Source organism: Parasteatoda tepidariorum, chromosome 5 (genome assembly GCF_982258835.1).
Source record: "Parasteatoda tepidariorum strain Cologne lab strain chromosome 5, Ptep-v5.0, whole genome shotgun sequence".
NCBI classification, from domain to species: domain Eukaryota; kingdom Metazoa; phylum Arthropoda; class Arachnida; order Araneae; family Theridiidae; genus Parasteatoda; species Parasteatoda tepidariorum.
In genome coordinates, this window is record NC_141759.1 from 78,529,442 (window position 1) to 78,550,270 (window position 20,829).

The 20,829-nt window shown below is 30.7% G+C and overlaps 2 protein-coding genes across 16 annotated transcripts in view; one reads left to right on the top strand and one right to left on the bottom strand.

Moving 5' to 3' along the window:
* LOC107450680 (uncharacterized) overlaps positions 1–20,829 on the bottom strand; it is a 147,274-nt gene that overhangs the window by 68,706 nt on the left and 57,739 nt on the right. The gene's annotated exons all lie outside the window — the stretch shown is intronic.
* LOC107450690 (uncharacterized) overlaps positions 1–20,829 on the top strand; it is a 56,052-nt gene that overhangs the window by 30,689 nt on the left and 4,534 nt on the right. For 8 of the 15 annotated variants that reach the window (XM_043050549.3, XM_087164357.1, XM_087164360.1 and 5 more), the window contains 2 exons: positions 2,134–2,238; positions 4,838–4,904. In XM_043050549.3, the coding sequence (XP_042906483.2) occupies positions 2,134–2,238; positions 4,838–4,904 (172 nt within the window). Of the gene's footprint in view, positions 1–2,133; positions 2,239–4,837; positions 4,905–7,267; positions 7,778–14,084; positions 14,670–19,171; positions 19,774–20,829 lie in introns of those variants that run through there. The other 7 variants (XM_087164362.1, XM_087164358.1, XM_087164361.1 and 4 more) reach the window with 4 other exon arrangements.

Here is a 20,829-nt window from a genome sequence, read left to right on the forward strand (position 1 = left end):
GTATTATATGATGTGTAGAAAAAAGCATGTTTTAAAATTGTAAACCTTTGGACAAGTATTGATTTTATTTGTTCTCTTATTGAACAAGTGATATAACGAGGGAGAAATTATTCATGGCGAATTCTATTATACCTATAGTAATTTAAAATTTTAACTATAGAATAAAGTGTAGTTCAGGTAAACCATGGAGTTAGATCACTTGCTGTTTTTTTTTTTTTTTTTTCCTAATTATTAATGCTCAATCTCGCCCTTATAAGTTTAATGTTGCCCTCCTCCACAAGAGGGCGTTGTTATGTTGATTGTTCTAGCAGAAAATGAGTTAGATTTGCTCCCTCTATGTAACAGATTGCAGGATTAAGAAGTATGAAAGTAATCTTACCATAATTTGTGTTTGCAATTTGTGTTCGCCATCAGGATAACAAAATGAATCTTTGATTGCCAAGTTTTTTGTAGTTAACAAACTCTTGATGGATCGCTTTATAAAATTAAGAGAAATAGCGTCTAATAATTTTATAGAACTTCTTTGAAGTTTTCTTCAAAACTATAAAGCAATTAATTGATGAAATTTTTATTTATTTATTTATCTTGAGTATGTTATTTCAAACGAGACGCTTCAAAATTTTTAAATATTTAAAATCTAATTATATGACAGTTTGAATTCATAAAAACTGATTTGGTGGAAGGTAAAAAAAATAATTTGGAAACAGGCAAATGTTATACTTCTTCTTCTCATTGGCACGACAGCTCAGGATGGGCCTTGGCCTTCTCAACAAGACTATGCCAAAACATTCTTCCCATAGCCAAAGTTCTCCACTTTATAATCCTTAAAACTTGTAGGTCCTTTTCCAGGCAGTCTAAAAATCTTAGGTTTGACCGTCCTCTTTTTCTTGTACCTGTTGGCCTGGCACTGAAAACTTTTCTGGTTGTCCTGCTGTCCTCCATTCTTATAATGTGGCCTGTCCATTTAATCCTTTGAATTTTGATAAATTTAATGACATCAGGTTCTTTATATGCTTTGTAAAGTTCCGTGTTTGATCTTCTAAACCATTTACAGCTTTTAATTATTCCACCAAAAATGCTTCGCAGTATTTTTCTCTCAAATCTAGCTATCACATTTTCATCTGCACGGGTCATTGCAAATGTTATACTATTTAATTATATATCAAAATCTTCTGATTGCAGAATTGCGTGGCCATAATTTAGTTAGAAGAATAGCAGGCCTTATATCTCAAATTGAGTTTGAGTGGCGGCTGTGTAATTTTTATGTATCCATAGATACGACCGAATAGAGTAAATAGACACCATCATTTTTGTTGTTGTTTTTTTGTGAAAATTAAGTAAAAAGGGTTAAAATCATAGGTACAATTTTCCCTCCTCGTCTCCATAGTTGAACCCGATCGGGAACGCAACAATATTCCCTATTTAAAATCTATTTAACCTATTTAAAAACAATATTGACCTAATTATTGAGAATAACGTCCTTTTTAAAATATTTAAGGACAGGAACTCAGAAATTTATTAACAGCTTCTTTTACCAATTTTTTGAAGAAAAAATACATAAGGATCAACATATTTATATTTTATTAATAAATAGTACAAGGAACTAAAGCAAACCATACACAACATTTAAGTTGAAAATTGTAATTTTTATGTGTAAAAAACATTTAATTTCCTATCAGTTTACTATTCCGAATTATCTGGGGCAAATTAAAAAAGTTAAATATTAGTCTTTGTATGATAGTTAAAAAAAAAGAAGAAAAAAACATGGGCAATAAGGACGAGGCACCTTTTGCATCTTCACGTTTTATTTTTTTTCAAGTCTTGAAAAGAAAATGGGCTCCTAACTTTGAGCGCTTAAAACATGTATTTCCTACTTTTATATTTTTGAAGCTAATGAAGTTTTTAATTAAATAACACAAGGTTCATTGTTTGAAACATGTGCGATACGTACATCTTTCTGCCAACTTAATGCAGATTAACTTGTTTGTACTAGAAATATTTTTACATGGAAGGAAATAACTTGAAGAAAAAAAATTACCGTGAAGCAAATTATTTTTCTTATTGTTAAGATAGATTTTAATTTTTACATGCTCTAATAGCGTGTTGTATACATAAAATAAAAACATTTTCCAGGAGAAAAAAACTATTACTCCTAAAGCAACAAGCTGCCATATCTGCAGTAACTAATCCTGATATTATAGATGCAATGGGACATTATGCAAATTATTTTTTCCATGGGTAAGTTTTACAAATAATGTTTATTACATATTGTTATAAAATGTTTTATTGTTATAAAAATATATGAGGAATTCATACTCCACTGCATCAATCGAATTATTATTATTTACCAAATAATATTTGAAATTTTAAAGCCAGAAATAAATTTAGCCTTCTATAAATTTTGAGAATATAACTGTGGTTTTTATTGTATAAATGGAACAATAACTACTTTAGTTTAAAATGATTGTAACATGCTATACTTAGGTATAATATGTTTGTAAAATGTTATACTTTTGTATTGCATATTTGTAGCATGCTATACTTTTGTGTTGCATATTTGTAACATGTTATATTTTTGTAATAGCATGTATCTTTTGTCCGCCATGTCTACTGTTTAATTTGTTTGTACACTGTCAGCTTTATTTTATTATTTAGTCTTTTTCACGTAATTAAAGGAGGAAAAATGTTTTTATTGATTAAATTAAAATGGCTTTTAGTTAAATAGATACAATTGTTACAAATATGTATGAGTGTGCAATGTATTACTGCTATAATATATATTGTATATTTGTTCAGAGAATATAAAATGTAAATGTCTGCTCATTATTTGAATAAATTTGACATTTTTACGTTGTTGTTATTTTTATTTACGTCATCAATCAGTTTTTATGTTTGTTATTTAGTAGAAACATGAAATTCTGTATTTTTTATATTTTACTTTTAAACAACGCCAAAAAATTATACAAACGACAGCTTTAAAAAAAAAAAAAAATTCTGACGTAATTGCGTAGTAAACAAAATTTTGAAGAAAAAATGGTTACGTAAAAATTATATTTTTGATGCAAATGGGGTACATTGTGATAATATGATTTATATTAGATTTGCTGAAACATTTATTTTACTGTATATAAACGAGAGCATTGCTTTTTGATTTTAATTAATTTGTATTTTTTCAATTCCAACTATATATTAGTTCATACTCTCCCTATAAATATTTATATATATTGTTCAAATTTTCAAATTCGTTAATAAAATACTTGTAAAATTCGTTAATAAAATACTTTTTATTAATCTTCTCAAGTTCAAATATTTTTTTTTTAAAACTTGTTGTGAATGACACTTGATATTGGTAATTTTTTTTTTTCAAATATTAATTCATTAACCTTTTGACTACGGCTGGTACAACATGTGGACCACATGTGATGGCACAATATGGAACACCGTAAGCAAAGGGTTAATTAAATTTAATTAATTAGTTTTTATTTTATATGAGAGAAAAAAATTTCTCTTATATAAGATATTTAGCAGTATGTAAATTTCGGAATAATTACCGTCAGTGGCGAAGCAGATCGCTGGCAAAAAGTTTCTTTTTTCATTCTGAGTTCTAGTCTTTGAGTCAAGGCGGGAACAAAGTGGAAAAAGAAATATGTGAATAAATTAGTGTGAGATATTTTATTTTGCCACTTAATATAGTGATTCTGTCATATCTATATACATATTTATATTGATTGTAATTATTTAATAAAAGTAACTAAAATAAAATTTTTATTCATTGACCTAAGTCGGAATTGACTTTAATTTTTTTATAGATATATATATTACTTATTTTAAAAATAAAATTAGATATACTGCTTTGGTAACAAAGTACAACAGATATATTACTAAAGCATAATATATAAATATACTTCTTTCCAAAAATATGGTTTAATTTTAATCAAAAGAGTTTTAATTCTTTTATTTATATTAAAATATTTTATTCAACTAAACATCATAATAAACTTTTTTTTTTCTTATTCAAGATTGTGGTTTGACCTAGCACTATAATAAGGTTGTTGCCAATTTTCATGATATTATATTTCAACTCCAGTGACAGTGTGGCTCTTTATTTTGATCCTTATTATCTGATCGAAACTTGCAGTGCAAATCATTTTTTTTTTTAGAAACAATAATGATTAAATGCATGTATAAATTTGAACATTTTTTCTGAAGGCCTTCAAAAAAGACTTTTTATTTAGAGAATGTGTGTTGAAACGCTACAATTTGTGCTACATTTTCTAGGTCTGATCTTTTTAAATTAGAAGAAAATAAATAAGTAGAATAAGTAGATAAGTAGTGCTCTTTAAATAAGTAGAACCTTCTTCCCTTTGTTCCAATCAACATTTCATGCATGCGATTATTATTTATACTAGGTGTTCTGTAATGACTGCCGTTGATATATATTTTTAGAATTTTTTATCAAAATTGATGTTTCAAAGTATGTGCATTAGAGGTAGCAAATTAATATCTGTTGATAGTTAGATAGCAATTAAAAAAAAATACTATTGCCTCGTGACCCCTAATGTGTAATTTTCGTTCTTTTTCTTTTAAAATTATATATTGTCTAAGCCCATTTCATTATGTTATTTTTTATTAGAAATTACTGGAATTTTATTACTCATTATGTTGACTTGTTATGTGGAGTCATACCTACAGCTACTTTTTTTCAGATATTTTATCTGCAAATCCAACATTTCTGAGCTAAACCTTCTCTTGTAACTATCTTGATTAAACTATTTTGTATTTGTATTCTAGCTACAGCAAGCTTAACTTTTTATAATTCAAGGTTTTTATTTTTTAGGCAGGCCCTCCTAGCCAAAGCAAACGCAGATGAGGCTTCAACTTCATGCACGCAATCAGACGTGGAGGTATGTCAGTTTTCATATTGATAAAACTATTTTTGATGTAATATTATAAGTTGAAGAGGCAACCGTGTTTGTTGCTGCAAAACATTGATGCACAACCATGGGGGGAAAAAATCCTGTTTTCCTGCATATGGTGAAGTTTTTTGTTTTCGTTTGGCGAAATTATGTTTCATGCTCTTTTACAAAAAAAAAAAAATATTTGGTTTTAAACTGGCAGCTGGTTATGTTGTGCAAAATCTTAAAACTTATAGGAAGTAAATCCGTGGCGTCAACGGTTTTTTACCGTACAAAAGCAAGTTTTTTCCTTAATGATTACGAAAAAGAAAATCCGTATTAAGACACTCTGGTATTTTTTACCGTGTCTGAACAAGTTTTTACTACAAAAATAAATCTGTTATCTCAACAAACTCTTAACATATCGGAACAAGTTTTCTTTATGTAAGTTACAAAGTAAATCTGTACTCGTACTAGATGTGATTATTTTATGTTAGCGTCGGTGGAATTTGTATCGACCAATCATCGCTGGGATTCGAACCTGGGTGCTTAAGAAAGTGCCCTCTGTTTCCCGAGCCACTGCTGCTATAACGTTTTGTTATGAAGAACTTGTGATAATTTCGCTTCAATATACTATCAATTAGACAAGAAAGTCGAATCGCAGTTCTATTTATACCATGTTCAAACCATAATGTATTTGCTAAAATGTAGACTTCAAGTATGGAAAATAATCGTATAGTGATTGGAGAAAAAATATAGTTAAATTACGGAACGCGAAACTGCATGTCAAAAATAGAATTTCAACTAACGGTTTTAATCCGTTTGTGATTAGGAGGAAAAAATTATAAAAACCGTTTTTTCAACAAAACTGCTTTAAACCTTTGAATTTAGGGGGAAATTCCAAGAAAAAAACGGGTATTTTTTCAGTGTGCATTATGTTGGATATACATAAAATGGTCATTACGAATTTCCTTCAATAGACTGCGGCAAGACAAGTATTTCAGTTAAATCTCTGTTTCAAACTTATAAGGAGAAACGAAAAAATTCAAACAATCGAAAATTCGAGTCACTTCATCTATAGTAGAATAAAGAATTAAAAACAAATTTCACATTCCGCTGTAGAAATTTAGAATCTTTCTTTTCTTTTCTTTTTTTACTATAATAGACAAAATGCGGAAGAAATTATTAATTAAAAAATGATTTTATTATTTACTTTAGATTGAAGAATCAATTTATCAATTACTCTTTCTAAGTAGGCGATGAATAACTTTAAATGTATTCTATATTTTGCTGACTTATTACATGTTTTTTTTTAAAGCGCAGACAGCAAATAGTGCGTTTTTGTTTGTTAAATTCGGTTGTTTCTTTATCTTCTTCGGATAATATTATCGCTTTAATTTTTTAGAATTGTCAATGTATTGCCTAGAAATTTGAACTCTCTTCTTTTTCTTTCTAAAATCTTTTTCGAATATTTAATCGATAATTTAGATATTTACATTTCTACGTAAAATGTTTCAAAATTATTGAGCGAATCATTTAAATTAAATGTTACGGTACGAGTAAAGTGTAAAGTAACATAATTAAACATTTAATTTAAATTTTACATTCCTGTGTAAAGTATTAAAATTATAGTGCAATATATTTTAGTTAATAATTAAATTACGATAGTATAAAATATCAAAATTATATTTCAGAGTATTGAAATTAAAACTTAGATTTCTATAAAAAGTTTTTTTTTTAATTATTGCTCAAAATATTTAAATTTAATGCTAAGCGAATGCAGTTTACATCACAATTTGTTGAGTAACAACGTTATAGTGCAAAATATTTAACTTAAAATTCAGATTGCTGCTTGCATTATTAAATTAAAAGTGCAAATTGCTGTGTTAAGTATCAAAATATATTACAAAGTATTCTTCAAAATCTACATAGCATTATATCTATAGTAGTTTGCACTATTCTGAAGTATTTACAGTAGTACTTTATGTAAGGGTCCTTTCAAGTAAGGGACGACCTCCATTTAAGGGACAAATCTATTAGTCTTGCTCTTTTTTGAATAGAAGCCTTCATGCGCTTATTTAAAGAGATACTCTATCTAAGGGACACTGAAAGAAGTTTCAAAAAGATGGAAGTAAAATATAAAGTAAACATTTTCTTTGTTAGTTTGCTTATCCCTCTGAATCAGGAAAAAAACCTGCCACAATCAAAGGGAATTTCACGTTCAAAAAATTCCCTGCAGTAGCAAGAAAGGGGGAAATACCATTCAAGAACTATCTTAGTGAAATTGGGGATGTGGGCATTAACGAGAAAGAAAAGGTCAGCTGACTGGACCACCCAATGATAATGATGAATGACTAATTTAAAAAGAACATTCGATTGTAGATAAGGAAATTTTTCTGTCTGCAGCTGTTGCTGGGACAGTAAACTAAGTTGTGAGGAGAATTGTTGCTTTATGCTCGCGTGTTCTGTTCTTTCATAACACTATCATGGCTTCAACGAGGAAGAGATTAACATTAAAAGAAAAAGTTGACGTACTCAACGTAGCAGAAACCGAGAAGCTTAGTTTGAGAGCTTTAGGACAGAGATTCAGAATAAGTAAAAACCAAGTTAGTAATGTTCTAAAAGACAGAGAAGAGATTACGAAATTATGGATTACTAATTCAAATAAATATTCCAAGAATGTAAAATTTAGAAAAAATGGTTCGTGTGAAATGGACAGATTAGTGTATGAATGGCTTTGTTACATGAGAGCTCGAAATATTTCCGTAAGTGGTGCTTCACTACGAGAAAAAGCAAAAACAGTGTCGGAATGCCTGGGCTTACAGGACTTTAAAGCCTCAAATGGCTGGTTGGCTAAATTTAAGCAAAGGCATAACATTACTGTAAGTACTAAACATAAATGTTTATATTTCTATTTAGAATTTTAGTTTTAATGTAGCTTTTTTCGTCAATTATTGAAGTTCATCTTACAGTTATACAGCAAATTATTTAAAATCGCCATTTTTTTGATAATCATCTTTTCTCATTTGATAAGACAATGTATCTGGGATTTTGTGGTCTTAGTTTCATAATTTATTAATAGATATTTATTTTCGTTTTATAATTTTGTTTTAATACATCTCTTTTCGATAGTTCGAGAAGTTCCTCTTAAAGCTATAGAGCGCAATTTATTTCAAATCGCCATTTCTACAAACTCTGCCTAATCACTTTGATGTCTTTCATATGATTAACCACTGTTTCGGGCATTTGTTCAGATATTCTATTGGTTTTGTTTCGACATTTAACAATATAATTTAGTTTTTATATAACTCTTATTGTTAATTTCTGAAGTTCATGTCAAAGTTTTATTACTAATTATATAAGTTTCGCCATCTTTTCGAATTCTGCCTAATTTGATAAACAACGGTTTCTGGGATTTGTTTAGTTATTCTGAGGACTTTGTTTCGACATTTAACAATTTAATTTTGAATATACAATTATAAGTTCTCTTTATAATTTTGTTTTAATACAGTTCTTTGTGCAGTTCATCTTTAAGCTTGAAAAATTTATTTCAAATCGCTAATATTGGGCAATACTTTTCTTTTTTTTCTATTTTCTCTTTTGTTTTAATATCAAAGTTTTATTGCCAATTAAGTTTTGCGATTTCTTTGAAGTTTGCCAAATCGCAATGGACTTTCACATTTGATAAACCACTGTTTTTAGAATTTCTTTTGCCATGTAACATTAAAATTTCTACTATCTGATAAATATAGAAGTTAAAAGGATTTTATGTACAAAAGGCAAAAGTTGTAAGGCAAAAGATATCTAAGCAAGTGAGCATTGCTTCCTATGTATTCAAATCAGTTACACACTTTACATTATTTAACTTTACATTACACATTTCTAACATGTAATTTTTTTGAAATTCAATTTCCTAGGATCTTTAAGCCGATTTTGCTCCCATTTTGTATCTTGCCGTGTGAAAATATATCTTTTAAAATGATGCAAAAAATTTTATACCTTACAATTCAAATATTTTTTTTTGAACCATTATTAAATAAAATAATAAATATTTTCTGAAAGTTACTTTTGTTGCACGGAATTATATTTGGATAAATAAATTTTATAATTGGGTGCAAAAATTTTCAATTCGCTAAAACGTTTTCGAAATAAAAGCGAAATACGCAAAAATTAAAATTACATTATATGATCCAAACTTTGGAGTGCTCTCTTGACCAAACTATTGGAATCATATTTCCCAGATTGCGGCTACCCCCTATATTTTGGAGAGTCAGAAGTCCGAATAGAAAAATTTGAGTTTATTCAGAAAAAGTACGTACTTAAAATGCCGTCTACACTTGTTAATTAGCATATTTTAGGCCACCGCCTCGAGCCATTAAGATTTGAGTCCTAGAATGTGAAGATCCGATCATTAGATCAATAGTTCTTCAATGTAGTCCGGGTTTTTTTTTTTTTTTTTTTTTGAAAAAATTCTTGTTTTACTTTTTCCTAAGAAACACTTTTATTTTGCTATGATCCGATATATCAGGTTTTAAAAAAGTATAAAATGTTTTTGTTTGACTGCCAACTTGATATGCGAGGCTGAACTCACGGTACAGTACAGTCGTGAATCGCTGTTGTTGTTTCTAATGTCGCGTGCCAATACCAGCAAGCCGGCTGAGTGAAACCAAGCGAATTTAAGGCAGAAGGTGCATTTCTTGTTCTTCGGTGGCGCCATCTATGGCCCAGATTATTTCTTAAGCCACACATGTCACAGATCGTTTAACTGAGCGGACCCATTCATTCATCCACAGATCATAATTTTGACCTGAACCTGAAATCTCCAATTCAGTAACCTAGAAGTAATGATTTGTTATCTGAACTTGAAGATCTTTGTAACCCGACAGATTTAGCATGCATCAGTCACCGTTTACTATACGGAGAGTCTTCGACTTGCTGTGATCGAACTCATGACCTCTTGGAAATGGGTCCAACGTCCTAACTGCCAGGCTATCCCGTTAATTTTTAACATAAAGTATTTAGTTAAAAAAAAAAATTTTTTTTTTTAATTGTGGATAATTTCTTTAAATTTTTATTTTTTTTTAACAATTTAGTCATGAATAGTAGTAATTCAAATTGTAGATTATTTTTTTGAAAAAAATTTTTTTTTCTTTCCTTTTTTAGCATTATAGTTGTGAACAGTAGTAATAAACAATTTAGTAAAACAATTATATTATGTAGTATGTTTATAAATATTGACATTTTGAGAATCAAATTTTGAAAGGTTTTTTTCAAAAAGCATAAGAATTATGAAAAATTACTTACACTGAGTACGACTTTTTTGTGTAACGAGATAATAAGGTTGACAATAAATTGGGCCCCAGATCACACGATCTTGATTAATTTTTCAGTTAAAATAAAATTTTTGTTAATTGTATTAAAAAATAAAATAATGATTTTCATATTACTACTCAGAATAATACAACCGAAGCTTATTAATTATAAGTTCAGGAATCCGAATCTTGACTTATAGCTTATTAATAATTGCAAAGTTAAATATAAACATCCATATCAATAAATAGTAGTAAGACCCAAATTCAATTTTTACTTGAGAGTTTAAGTAATCTTTACATTGCTAAAATTTTTAATAATAGAGGACGTACACTTTCTTATACCCTGACCCTGGTATAGTTTTTTTTTACACCTAATCGCTATTTTAATTCATCGATACCACTTAATATTATTTTCAATAAATGCAATGCTATAAATAATTATTCAATTAATGAACACGAAACTTATTAATTGAAAACTTTTTAGCTGGTATCAATATTATTGAAAGCAGAAATTATGATTAACAATTAAGTGCAATCTTAAATAAAACAAAGACAAGCAACAAGTTCCATTTATAAAAATAAAATAAAAAAATAATAAAAATACAATCACTTGCATACATTTACAATATTTAATAATTATTCCTTCAAGAACTTATTTTAACCACTTTTAAATTGCTATTAATATTATTGAATAGAGAGAAAGTAAAATTGCCAATTAGTCCATTGTAGTCTTTAAAAGTTAAAACAAACACAAATTCAAATTTATAATAGAAAAAGCAATAACTTAGATTTAATTTAAATACTAAGCAATATTTAATAATTCTAATATATGAACAAAGAATTTATTCTTTAAAAACATATCAATTGATATCAATATTGTTGAGAATAGAAAAATTATGATTGCAGTCTTTGGCTATTTTTGATGGATCATAATGGCGTATTCCACATCCAAAATGAATTTAAGCACAATCAAGTTCAGCAGGAAAAATCGAAATTTAACTGGTTGTAAATTGAAACTTGTATAAAAGAATTATTTATACAATTTAGTTATGTGACTCTTTGTAAACAAGTAATTTTATTTTTATCGATTTCTACTTTCTGTACGTTTCAAAATACATTGAACTAATAGCAGGATAAGCAAGTAGGCAGCAGGATAAGCAAGTGAACGAACTTCTACTCCTGAGCTTTTTTAACTTCTTTTAGAATATTCTTAATATATCTTATAAGCACTTCTCGAGAATTCAAACCGACAGACTTGAAAAATTCGAAGTTCGCAGACGAAATCGCTGGTAAAGTTTGTGCAACATTCGCTTCTGTACTTGAGTTAGCAGCCTTTTCGTAATACGTGGTTAAAGATTTGGCCAAGTCATGGAGATTAGTTGAATTTAAGACATTCTCCTGTATCAATGTATTTCCGTCTGCGTTGAGAAAAATACCAAAATAGGCTTCGGGCGTAACTGTGTCCGCAACTTTTTTTACCTCGTCATTCAGTTGTTTATCTAGGTCCTCTGGAAAGGTTGTATTGAATATTCTGGCATCGTCTTCGTTAGCTTCGTGCACTGCTTGAAGAAACTGCTCGGTGCTGTTGTGGTTCACGTTAAACAGAAATTTGAGTGTTTCTTTTGGCAGCAGTTTTTTCACCTCCTTCGCAAACGCTGAATACTTTGGTTTGGTTGGTTCCAGTTTAGTTGGTTCTGGTTTCTCGATACATAAATTCAGAAAAAGGAGTATGCTAGTGCATAGTATTGCTGCCATATTTAAGGAATTCGATTTACAATCTCGCTGTAGCGATACTGCAAGTACTTCTGCGTGTACCTGCTCCGTAGTTCTCTTTTTATGTAGTAAATTATTATTAAAGGTCAACAATATGTGTTTAAGGATCTATTGTAAGAGAAAATATTTTGTGTTGCCGATATATGTTTAAACACCTTACCGATAAAAAGAAAATGTTTTTGGACTCAGTAAGATGTCGTTCAAATAATTGAAACATGATTTTATTGAACATATAGGACAGTCAAGTTTCGTGACCTGCACATTATGAGTCTCGATGCGTGAAACACACTATATAACATCCAGGTAATATACTTGTTGTTGCTTTCTTCTTTGTTCAATTACAACTTAATTTTTAGTTCAAATTGCTCCTGAAATGCGTGACATTTTGTTCGTGACTTTTGCCCAATGTGTTAGCAAATCGAAAATAAAAAAGGTTTCATGCAACAGTCCAGACGTTTCACATCGACCAGTGGGTTATGCAGGTTGGAACGGGGTTTCGGGATTATTGGCATAATGGCGGTAATTTTGCCAGCATTGTGCACCGTCACCTTTATTTTCCGTGCAAGCTGGTACCCTTCGACCTAAATCTGGATAAGCTTCAAGTCGTTACACGGATATTATTGAGCCTTGGTAGCTCACAGGATAGACCGTTCACCTTCTAATGAGGGGAACCGGGTTCGAATCCCAGCGATCACTGGTAGATACGAATTCCTCGCCCAACTCGCCTCGACCACAGTGCCGACGTTAAATATCCACCGTGGTGGACGGATCATGGGTTAGAGTCCCCTTGCCGTGAGGCTAAACATGGGAGGTTCTCGTCGTCTTCCCCTCCATAAAACACAAATGCGAATTAGTTACGTTAAAAAGTCCTCCACGAAGGCTAATTTCTCCCAAAGTCTGATTCGGGAGTTCCTTTGTCTTCAGGATTGGGTTCAAAACTACAAGGCTGCGTTGTTGAATATTAGTAATCGTATAAATATTGGCTATAAAACAAAATTCGATCGTAATTGAAAAGCTACAAATATAGTACACTCAAAATTTGTTGTCGCGAAAATTGTTTAATTTTTCATTGTATCATTTTTCAAATTACTTAGATTGTCTGCATACTTAGATAATCTGCTTACTTTGATAATCTGCATACTCAGATAATTTGCATACTTAGATAATCTGCAACTTTGCAGCTTAGCACTGGTTAAAGTGATTCCACTAAATGGTTGAAAATACATAATTTGATTTATTACATTATGAGAAATTAAATAGCACTTCCCAAGTTATGAAACTAAGGATTTTGCCTCAAACATGGTAACCACAAAATAAGGTGGTAGTGATTTTGGATAGGTAATGCAGCGGCTTCCTTTTTCGGTAATGGAATCCTAAATGACGAACCTTCATTTGATGGAATCCCAACTTCATAGATTAAGTGAACGAAGACAATGACGAACGTATTTACCGAAAAAACTTCATTTTAAAAACGCTTCTTAGAAAGAATAGAAAGGAGTAAATATGAGGAATAATCTTTAGTCAGTTTTTATGTCCAATTATTGAAGTCATGAAGTTATATCTAGTCTAGTTATATAACTTTGTTTTTTGTGTAATGTATACTTGTAGCTGAAAATGAATGAAACAAGCAGAAACATTGTTTTCTTTAAAATAAAAGCCAAAATGAACTGTTCATCTTAAAGAATGACATTGGTTCTAGTCAAAGAGGATAATTTTATTTAAATAATATTATTTTCCTTGCGTTATATTATATTACAAATTTATGCTGTGTGAAAGTTGAAACAGAGTAAATAAGTGTTTGTTACATGATTTTTTTAAGGCACTTTATTTCTATCAATAAGAATTTAAAGAAGATTAAACTTATCATTAATAACATTTAAATTACATTGATAATATTTTAACTAAACATTCGACCCAGAAACTATCAACATTTATCATAAACGTGGAACATACCGCAATGTAAAATTGTGTTTAAATAATTTATAACAGCATTCGAGAAGCTAGAACGAATCGAAAATACAGCGATATAAGATCAAATAAGTATGTGACGTCATAAAACGTGTTACGGAGTCATTGGAGAAAAACAACCTTGCGCATCTGATAACCTTGGTTTCCCTCTCGTTGAAGAATCAACATTGTGACGTCATTGTCTGAAAAGGGGAAGAAACTTCTGACGTCAGCCGTTTATAACATAACTGGAAAGATAGCTTGTGGAAGAACACGTACGCGTTTCATCTCGTACTTTTATTTCGCCCATACGAACTTTGCTTATTTTATTGCTTTAATATACCTTTCAAACATGTCGACTTGCGCTGTACCATCTTGTAAGAACTATTTTGTGAAAACAAAACGTAAAGGTATAGCGTATCATAAATTTCCGAAGGATCAATCTATGGCAAGAAAATGGATGCAAGCTTGCCAGATGAGCAATCTAAAACCGAAGCGTGCAGTAGTTTGCGGCGAGCATTTTAATCCCGATGATTATATGAATTATCTTCAAATTAGAATGTTCGGACTGTCTGAGAAACACATTTTGAAGCCAACTGCTGTTCCTTCCAAACTTTTACAGCCCGAAAAGATGATAGATTCTGTAAATTTGGAAAAGAAACAAATAAGAGATGAAAGAACACGAAAAAGAAATGTTTTAAAGAGAGCATTAGAAAGATTAAGGACCCTCAGTCCAAAAAGGGTAATTATATTGATTCATTAGAGAGATTTTGCATATCGTTGTGGGTCTCTCACTAAAATTTTGAGCTGTGTAGAGCTCAAGAATTTTAATTAATAAGCACATAATTTATTTTATATATTTCAGCATCGCTTAGGGTAGCAGTAAGCTATGCAAAATCTCACTTTTATCTTTATAACTGTCGAATAAGGCTTTTTTCCCTTTTTTTTTTTTTTTTTTCTTTTCTCTTATTTCTTGGCCGTACTCAATAGTCACAGGCGTGTGGACGGTGCGGAATACATTAAACATTGGTATTAACTTTGTAATTTTACTAATGTTATATTACCGTCGTTGAACAGCCGACCTTATTTTTGGGTTTACGACTACTAATGTAATCCATAGCCTTGTAATTTTGAACACAATCCAGAAGACAAGGGAACTCCTGGATCAAGTATTGGGCGAAATTTGCCTTCGTGCATGACTCTTTGATGAAACTGATCCGCATTTTCGTTACATGGAGAGGAAGACCACGAAAAACTCCCATGGTTAGTTTGACTGTAAGGGGACTCTAACCCATGATCCGTCTACCAGATTTATTTGCATTAGATTTATTTGTGTATAAGTGCAGTTTACATAAAAATAATTTTTCAGCTTCATTCAAATCTGTTCTCGTTAACTAAAACAAAATTAAAAGAAATTTTTTTTAAATATTTAATTTCTGACCATTGGCAATATTAAATTACCTATTCAAAGCTACTAAACAAGTACTTTCTTTGCTTTAATTTTTTGAGGAAAAAAACTGTAACAGTTCTTAAAATAAGTAAGTAAAATACTAAATAATAAGTGTTTACTTTTTCTTCTTCTTTCATTTACTATAGTAAAATTACGGCATTTTTGTTTACTCACAATATAACAAGTTCGCATAATAACGCTCGTTTCCGTGCGAACGATGAGGGCCGATATAAAAAGCGTTGGATGTATTATACTCCAATCTGATTGGTTTATTTTTTTTTTCTTAAATTTTGTTTCATTTGCTAAGTAAAAAATTTTAATAATTTAAAGTTCAAATTACCAAGAGAATTTCTATTTAAAAAAAATCATTTTACAATTAAATTGGTTTTTGAATTTTGAAATGTCATACTTTGATTTTAGTTCGCTATTCATTATACAATTAACTAGTTTGCCATTGTTGGTAATATTAAAAAATAAAATGTACTAAAACTCAGAAATTTTTGTCTTGACTAAATTACGCCACGAGGAGATTTAACTAGAGCGCGAACGGAATTTAAATATTTAGTTTATTGTTTCATTTTTCACTTCGGCCACTAGTTCCCAATTTTTTCCAGTTACGGAACACTAAGTAATTAATTTTCTTTCTGAGGAACCCCGACTATATAAAGAGTTTAATAAGGCAATTGTGAACATTGGAACCTGTAAAAGACTATTTTTAAAATATTTAATTAGAGGACTGAAGATTTTTTATCGTTTAAATCATTAATAATCTTAAATTAACTTTATATCTGAGAGTTAATTTTTCAGTCTGTGCTATAACTCGTTTAGCTATGAATTTGTTTTGGGTGTATATAAATAAGTCGAACTATAATATACTTCGAAATAAAAACTTAAGAATAACCGCTATAAACGTTGATAACTTTTATTAGGAAAACATTTTTTCTTTTTTAGAGTAATTAGCTATTTTATTTTGATTTGAAAAATGCGATAGAAAATACTTGTAACTCTTTATAAATCCTTGTTTTTTTTATAAATAAATATATTGTTATTAGAAATACTATATTTTGTTTTAAAAAATGCCATTTCTATTTCGTTGGCATTTCACTTGAAATTAAATCATAAAAAGAGTGTGAAGATTAAATAGGGGACATTTCCGTATCTTGATCTGTGACGGAATAATCGCCAAGTCTTGGCAATTTACGGAGAACTGCCCTCAAAAAACTGAAGGGAAAAAAAAGAAAGAAAACAGCACAGAATCGGACCAACTTGAAAGGTACAACTTGTAGCCAACCACGGGCAAACATCTACAAAAAAATTGCAAGTTTAAAATCTATTTGGCACCTTGGCGATTGTAGTTAGCGCGACAGATCGCTATATGGAAATTTCCCCGTTAAATAAATTAAGAATTATACGTTGTATGTAACCATAATCAGAAGTTTCGAAACTCACCACAAATTATAAAAAGTTCAAACTAACTGGATGAACCACTTTAACTCTACAATAGAGCTCTTATGTGCTGATCTAGACATAACCGCATTTTAATTTTTTATCTTAAATAAAAGAAAACCTCATATTAGCTTGTATCTTTGAGTGTTTTAATATCTCGAAGGGAATATTTTCCCCTTCATGAGGGAATATTTTCCCCTTCAGGCAATATTCATAAAGAAAAAAACCCTTCCTTAGTTGAGTTATTTCTTTTTTCCCCCTCAAATTACTCGATTTCTTTTCGCTTTAAAGATTGCAATTTTCCTTATTTAAGTATTGATTAGTTCTAAAAAAGGATAGTTCTAAATATTTGTTAAAAATATAAAGATTCTGAACTAATAATAAGTAAAATTATTCGAAAAATATTAAAATAACCTTCTAACTAATTTTTAAAGGAATTAAACAAATTGTACGAACAGTACCGAAAACCATACTGTAAAACAATAAATTATGTTGACAGTTTTTACTGTTTTATGGTAATCATGTCACATTATGTTAATCCATGAAATAATATAAAGTATGCAAGGATAATAATTGTAAAGGAGAAATGTTAAGCAATAAAGCTAAACGAAAAATATAAAGTAATTAAGTTAAAAGAAAAATAAAGTTAAAATCTATCTATCTATATTATATAAAACGCTAATACGTACGTATGTATCAATAAAACAGATGATATTTCTTTTCTCGCGTTGGCAACAGTTTTCATTTCTAATTGATAGGCTTCGGCGCGCAAGAGCACGTAGCGAGCATCATATGGCTAATCTATATTATATAAAACGCTAATAAGTTTTAATTGTTAGGATTCGGCGGGCAAGAGCACGTTCTGAGCATCATATGTCTAATCGGGTGAATTCTCACCGAATTATCAAAAAAATTCTCACAAAATTATCTTCATCGAAGCCGATGCTGTACATCCGGCGTTCAGTACTATTTCATATTGTTTTACAACACATGGTTTTAGCCCTCTGATGGGAAAGACCTTAAAACAAAACTTACAACAGTAACTTTTCTCAACAACTGAAATTTAAAATAGTGTGATTAAGAAAAATATGTGAACTGTTTGCAATTTCAAATTAATATTGAAATGCACAGGTTTAGAATTTTCTACAGTGAAAAGTTTTCGGAACTTCAGTGTTCAAAAAAGTATACGAAAGCTAGACGTTAAGAGCGTATCCAATGAGTGAGCAAAGCGAGCATCGGATTGCGAAGCAATCCGGAATGAACTGCGAAAGCAGTTCCGGGGGTTGGTGAGCGCCAGCGAGCTGGGGGCGAAGCCTCCTAGTATTATATAAAACGCTAATACGTACGTATGTATCAATAAAACCGATGATATTTCTTTTCTCGCGCTGGCGACAGTTTTCATTTTTAATTGATTGGATTCGGCGCGCAAGAGCACGTAGTGAGCATCATATGTCTAATCGGGTGAATTCTCGCCCTCTGGTGGGAAAGAGTTTAAAACAAAACTTACAACAGTTACTTTTCTCAACAACTGAAATCTAGAATAGTGTGATTAAGAAAAATATGTGAACTGTTTGCAATTTCAAATTAATATTGAAATGCACAGGTTTAGAATTTTCTACAGTGAAAAGTTTTCGGAACTTCAGTGTTCAAAAAAGTATACAAAAGCTAGACGTTAAGAACGTATCCAATGAGCGAGGGAAGCGAGCATCGGATTGCGAAGCAATCCGAAATGAACTGCGAAAGCAGTTTGGGGGGTTGGCGAGCGCCAGCGAGCATGGGGTGAAGCCTCCTATTAGATAAATAAAGCTTAAAGAGTAAATATAGAGTAAAACGTGAACGTAAAGATTTTAAGCTAATGTAAAGTTTCGAATACTTAAAGAAAATGTGATGGGCCGAATTCTTATAACTATTAATGTTTAAACGAATATTAAAGATTTTAAGCTAATTATTAGAAATTAATAATGATACTTAACTATTATAAGACCTTATTGTGATTTTGAGTAATATTTAGAGTTTCATATTATTCTGAAGATGAAAGAAAGGCTTGTAAGAAAGAATAATATTAAAGGGCACAGAATAACAATGATAAATATAATAATATATAAAAAATAGCAATGATAGTAAGATTTTAAATCGATATTTAACTAAACAAATATCTAAGTAAATCCTAAAACTATTAATGTGATCATAAAATAGAATTGTAATCTTGATTCTGGCGATAATTGTTGGCGAGACGGCGATCTTATCAAAATATAATTTACTGCATGATTGAGTGAAAGAGGAATGTTCTCAAGAATTGCTTTGGGCGCAGTTCATCTACCATTTTCAAGGGAGGATAAGAGATTAGAAGCGCAGTCTACTAGCGCAATCCGCTATCACCGGCTGTTGACGATAGGAAAGGAGACGGTCCCTGCTTTCAGTAACCGGCGAATGAATTTCCCCCTTCCCCCAGATTTCAGGTCGTTTGCCCTTCATTCGATTCAGACGCCAGGCAACAGCAGTTCCTAATCGCTAGCTGATAGTTGTTAAAATGAGTACTTCTACGCCTGACAAAATCGAACATGTCTACAGCACGCGCGGGAAAAAGTTGATTTTGTTTTCAAACTACACATTCTACAAAGATCGCGAGATTGCAACTTCAACAAAATGGCGCTGCACCAAAAAGATGTGCAGGGCAAAGCTGTTTACTGACAAAAGTGAAATGGAAATAGTGCGCTTCGATTCTGATCATAACCATGACGTCAACAAGTCTATGGTCAGGCAATTGATTTCGAACGCGACCAAAAGGAAAGCTTCGGAAAATTTGTTCGAAAAACCCTCCGAAATTATAAAAGAAGAACTAAACGCTTTTAAGTATTCCGGCGAAATGAGTAAGTTGGATTTTTCATATATACGAAAGAATATGCAAAGAGAGAGGTTGAAAATTATGAATAAACTTCCGCCTAAAAAGGTGAGATAGTATTTATCTATACATAAATTTAAACTTTTCTGTCCATATTAAGTTCTATTTGTAAGTATGACAAATGTGAACCAGTTGTTAATTAGTTTGGGAGGCTGAAAAAGATCAATAAGAACCCACAGGGTTGGAACTATTTTTTAGCCAGCGAACATCAATGTTCAACTAAGTAGCCTTATAATTTTGAACCCTACCCAGAAGACAGGGAAGTTCTTGGATATCCTCAATGGGTCATGGGTCAGAATCCCCGTGCCGTCTGGCTAACCGTGAGAGACTTTTGTGGATTTCCACTCCATGAAACGCAAATGCGGGTTAGTTCCATAAAAAAGTCCACCATTAAGGCTAGTTTGTCCTAATGCTTGATCATGGAGTTCTCTTGTCTTCTGAGTTAAGATCAAAATTTGCAAAGTTATGAAGTTGAAGATTAAATGTCTTGAACTCAGAGTTAGGAAGGTTATTCATAGCCGGTTATTGAAAGAAACGTCTGGATTTTGCATTGAGACAAAACTTATCTTGTAGGGGGACTTTTATTGAATTAGCCAACATTTGCGTTGCATTTAGAGGTAAAACTCCCACGGTTAGTCCGACGGCAAGCAGATAATAATAATTGAAGGATGTTGTGGCTATTCCAGCTACGTATTTGTCTTAGAAGTGATTTCATTTATGAAATAGTAAAACTTCTTTGACGTATATTTCGAATCAATCCTCCTATGTATCTATTAATAGTTTATTTTTATTTATAGTAATTTCCCCCATACCAGAATCACGGCGACATTGTCGCAGAACGTTAGAGTTCTTGCAGAGAGAATTTTCCTTTAGGAAGTAAAAAAAATAGGTTTTCTTTTTTGCAGAAATTTTCGAAATTTTTTACTCTGAAATTATATTTAAAATGTTCTAAGGATTATATTTTAAAGAGTCCTTTTTCGGGCATCGAAGGGGAAAGAAATGTTCATGATTTTTCTATTCTTATTTGAAAAGAATGAAAAATAAAGAATAATGAAGGAAAAAATTTCGTTTCTGCAGAAATGTTCGAAGGATTTTTTTTTCTCT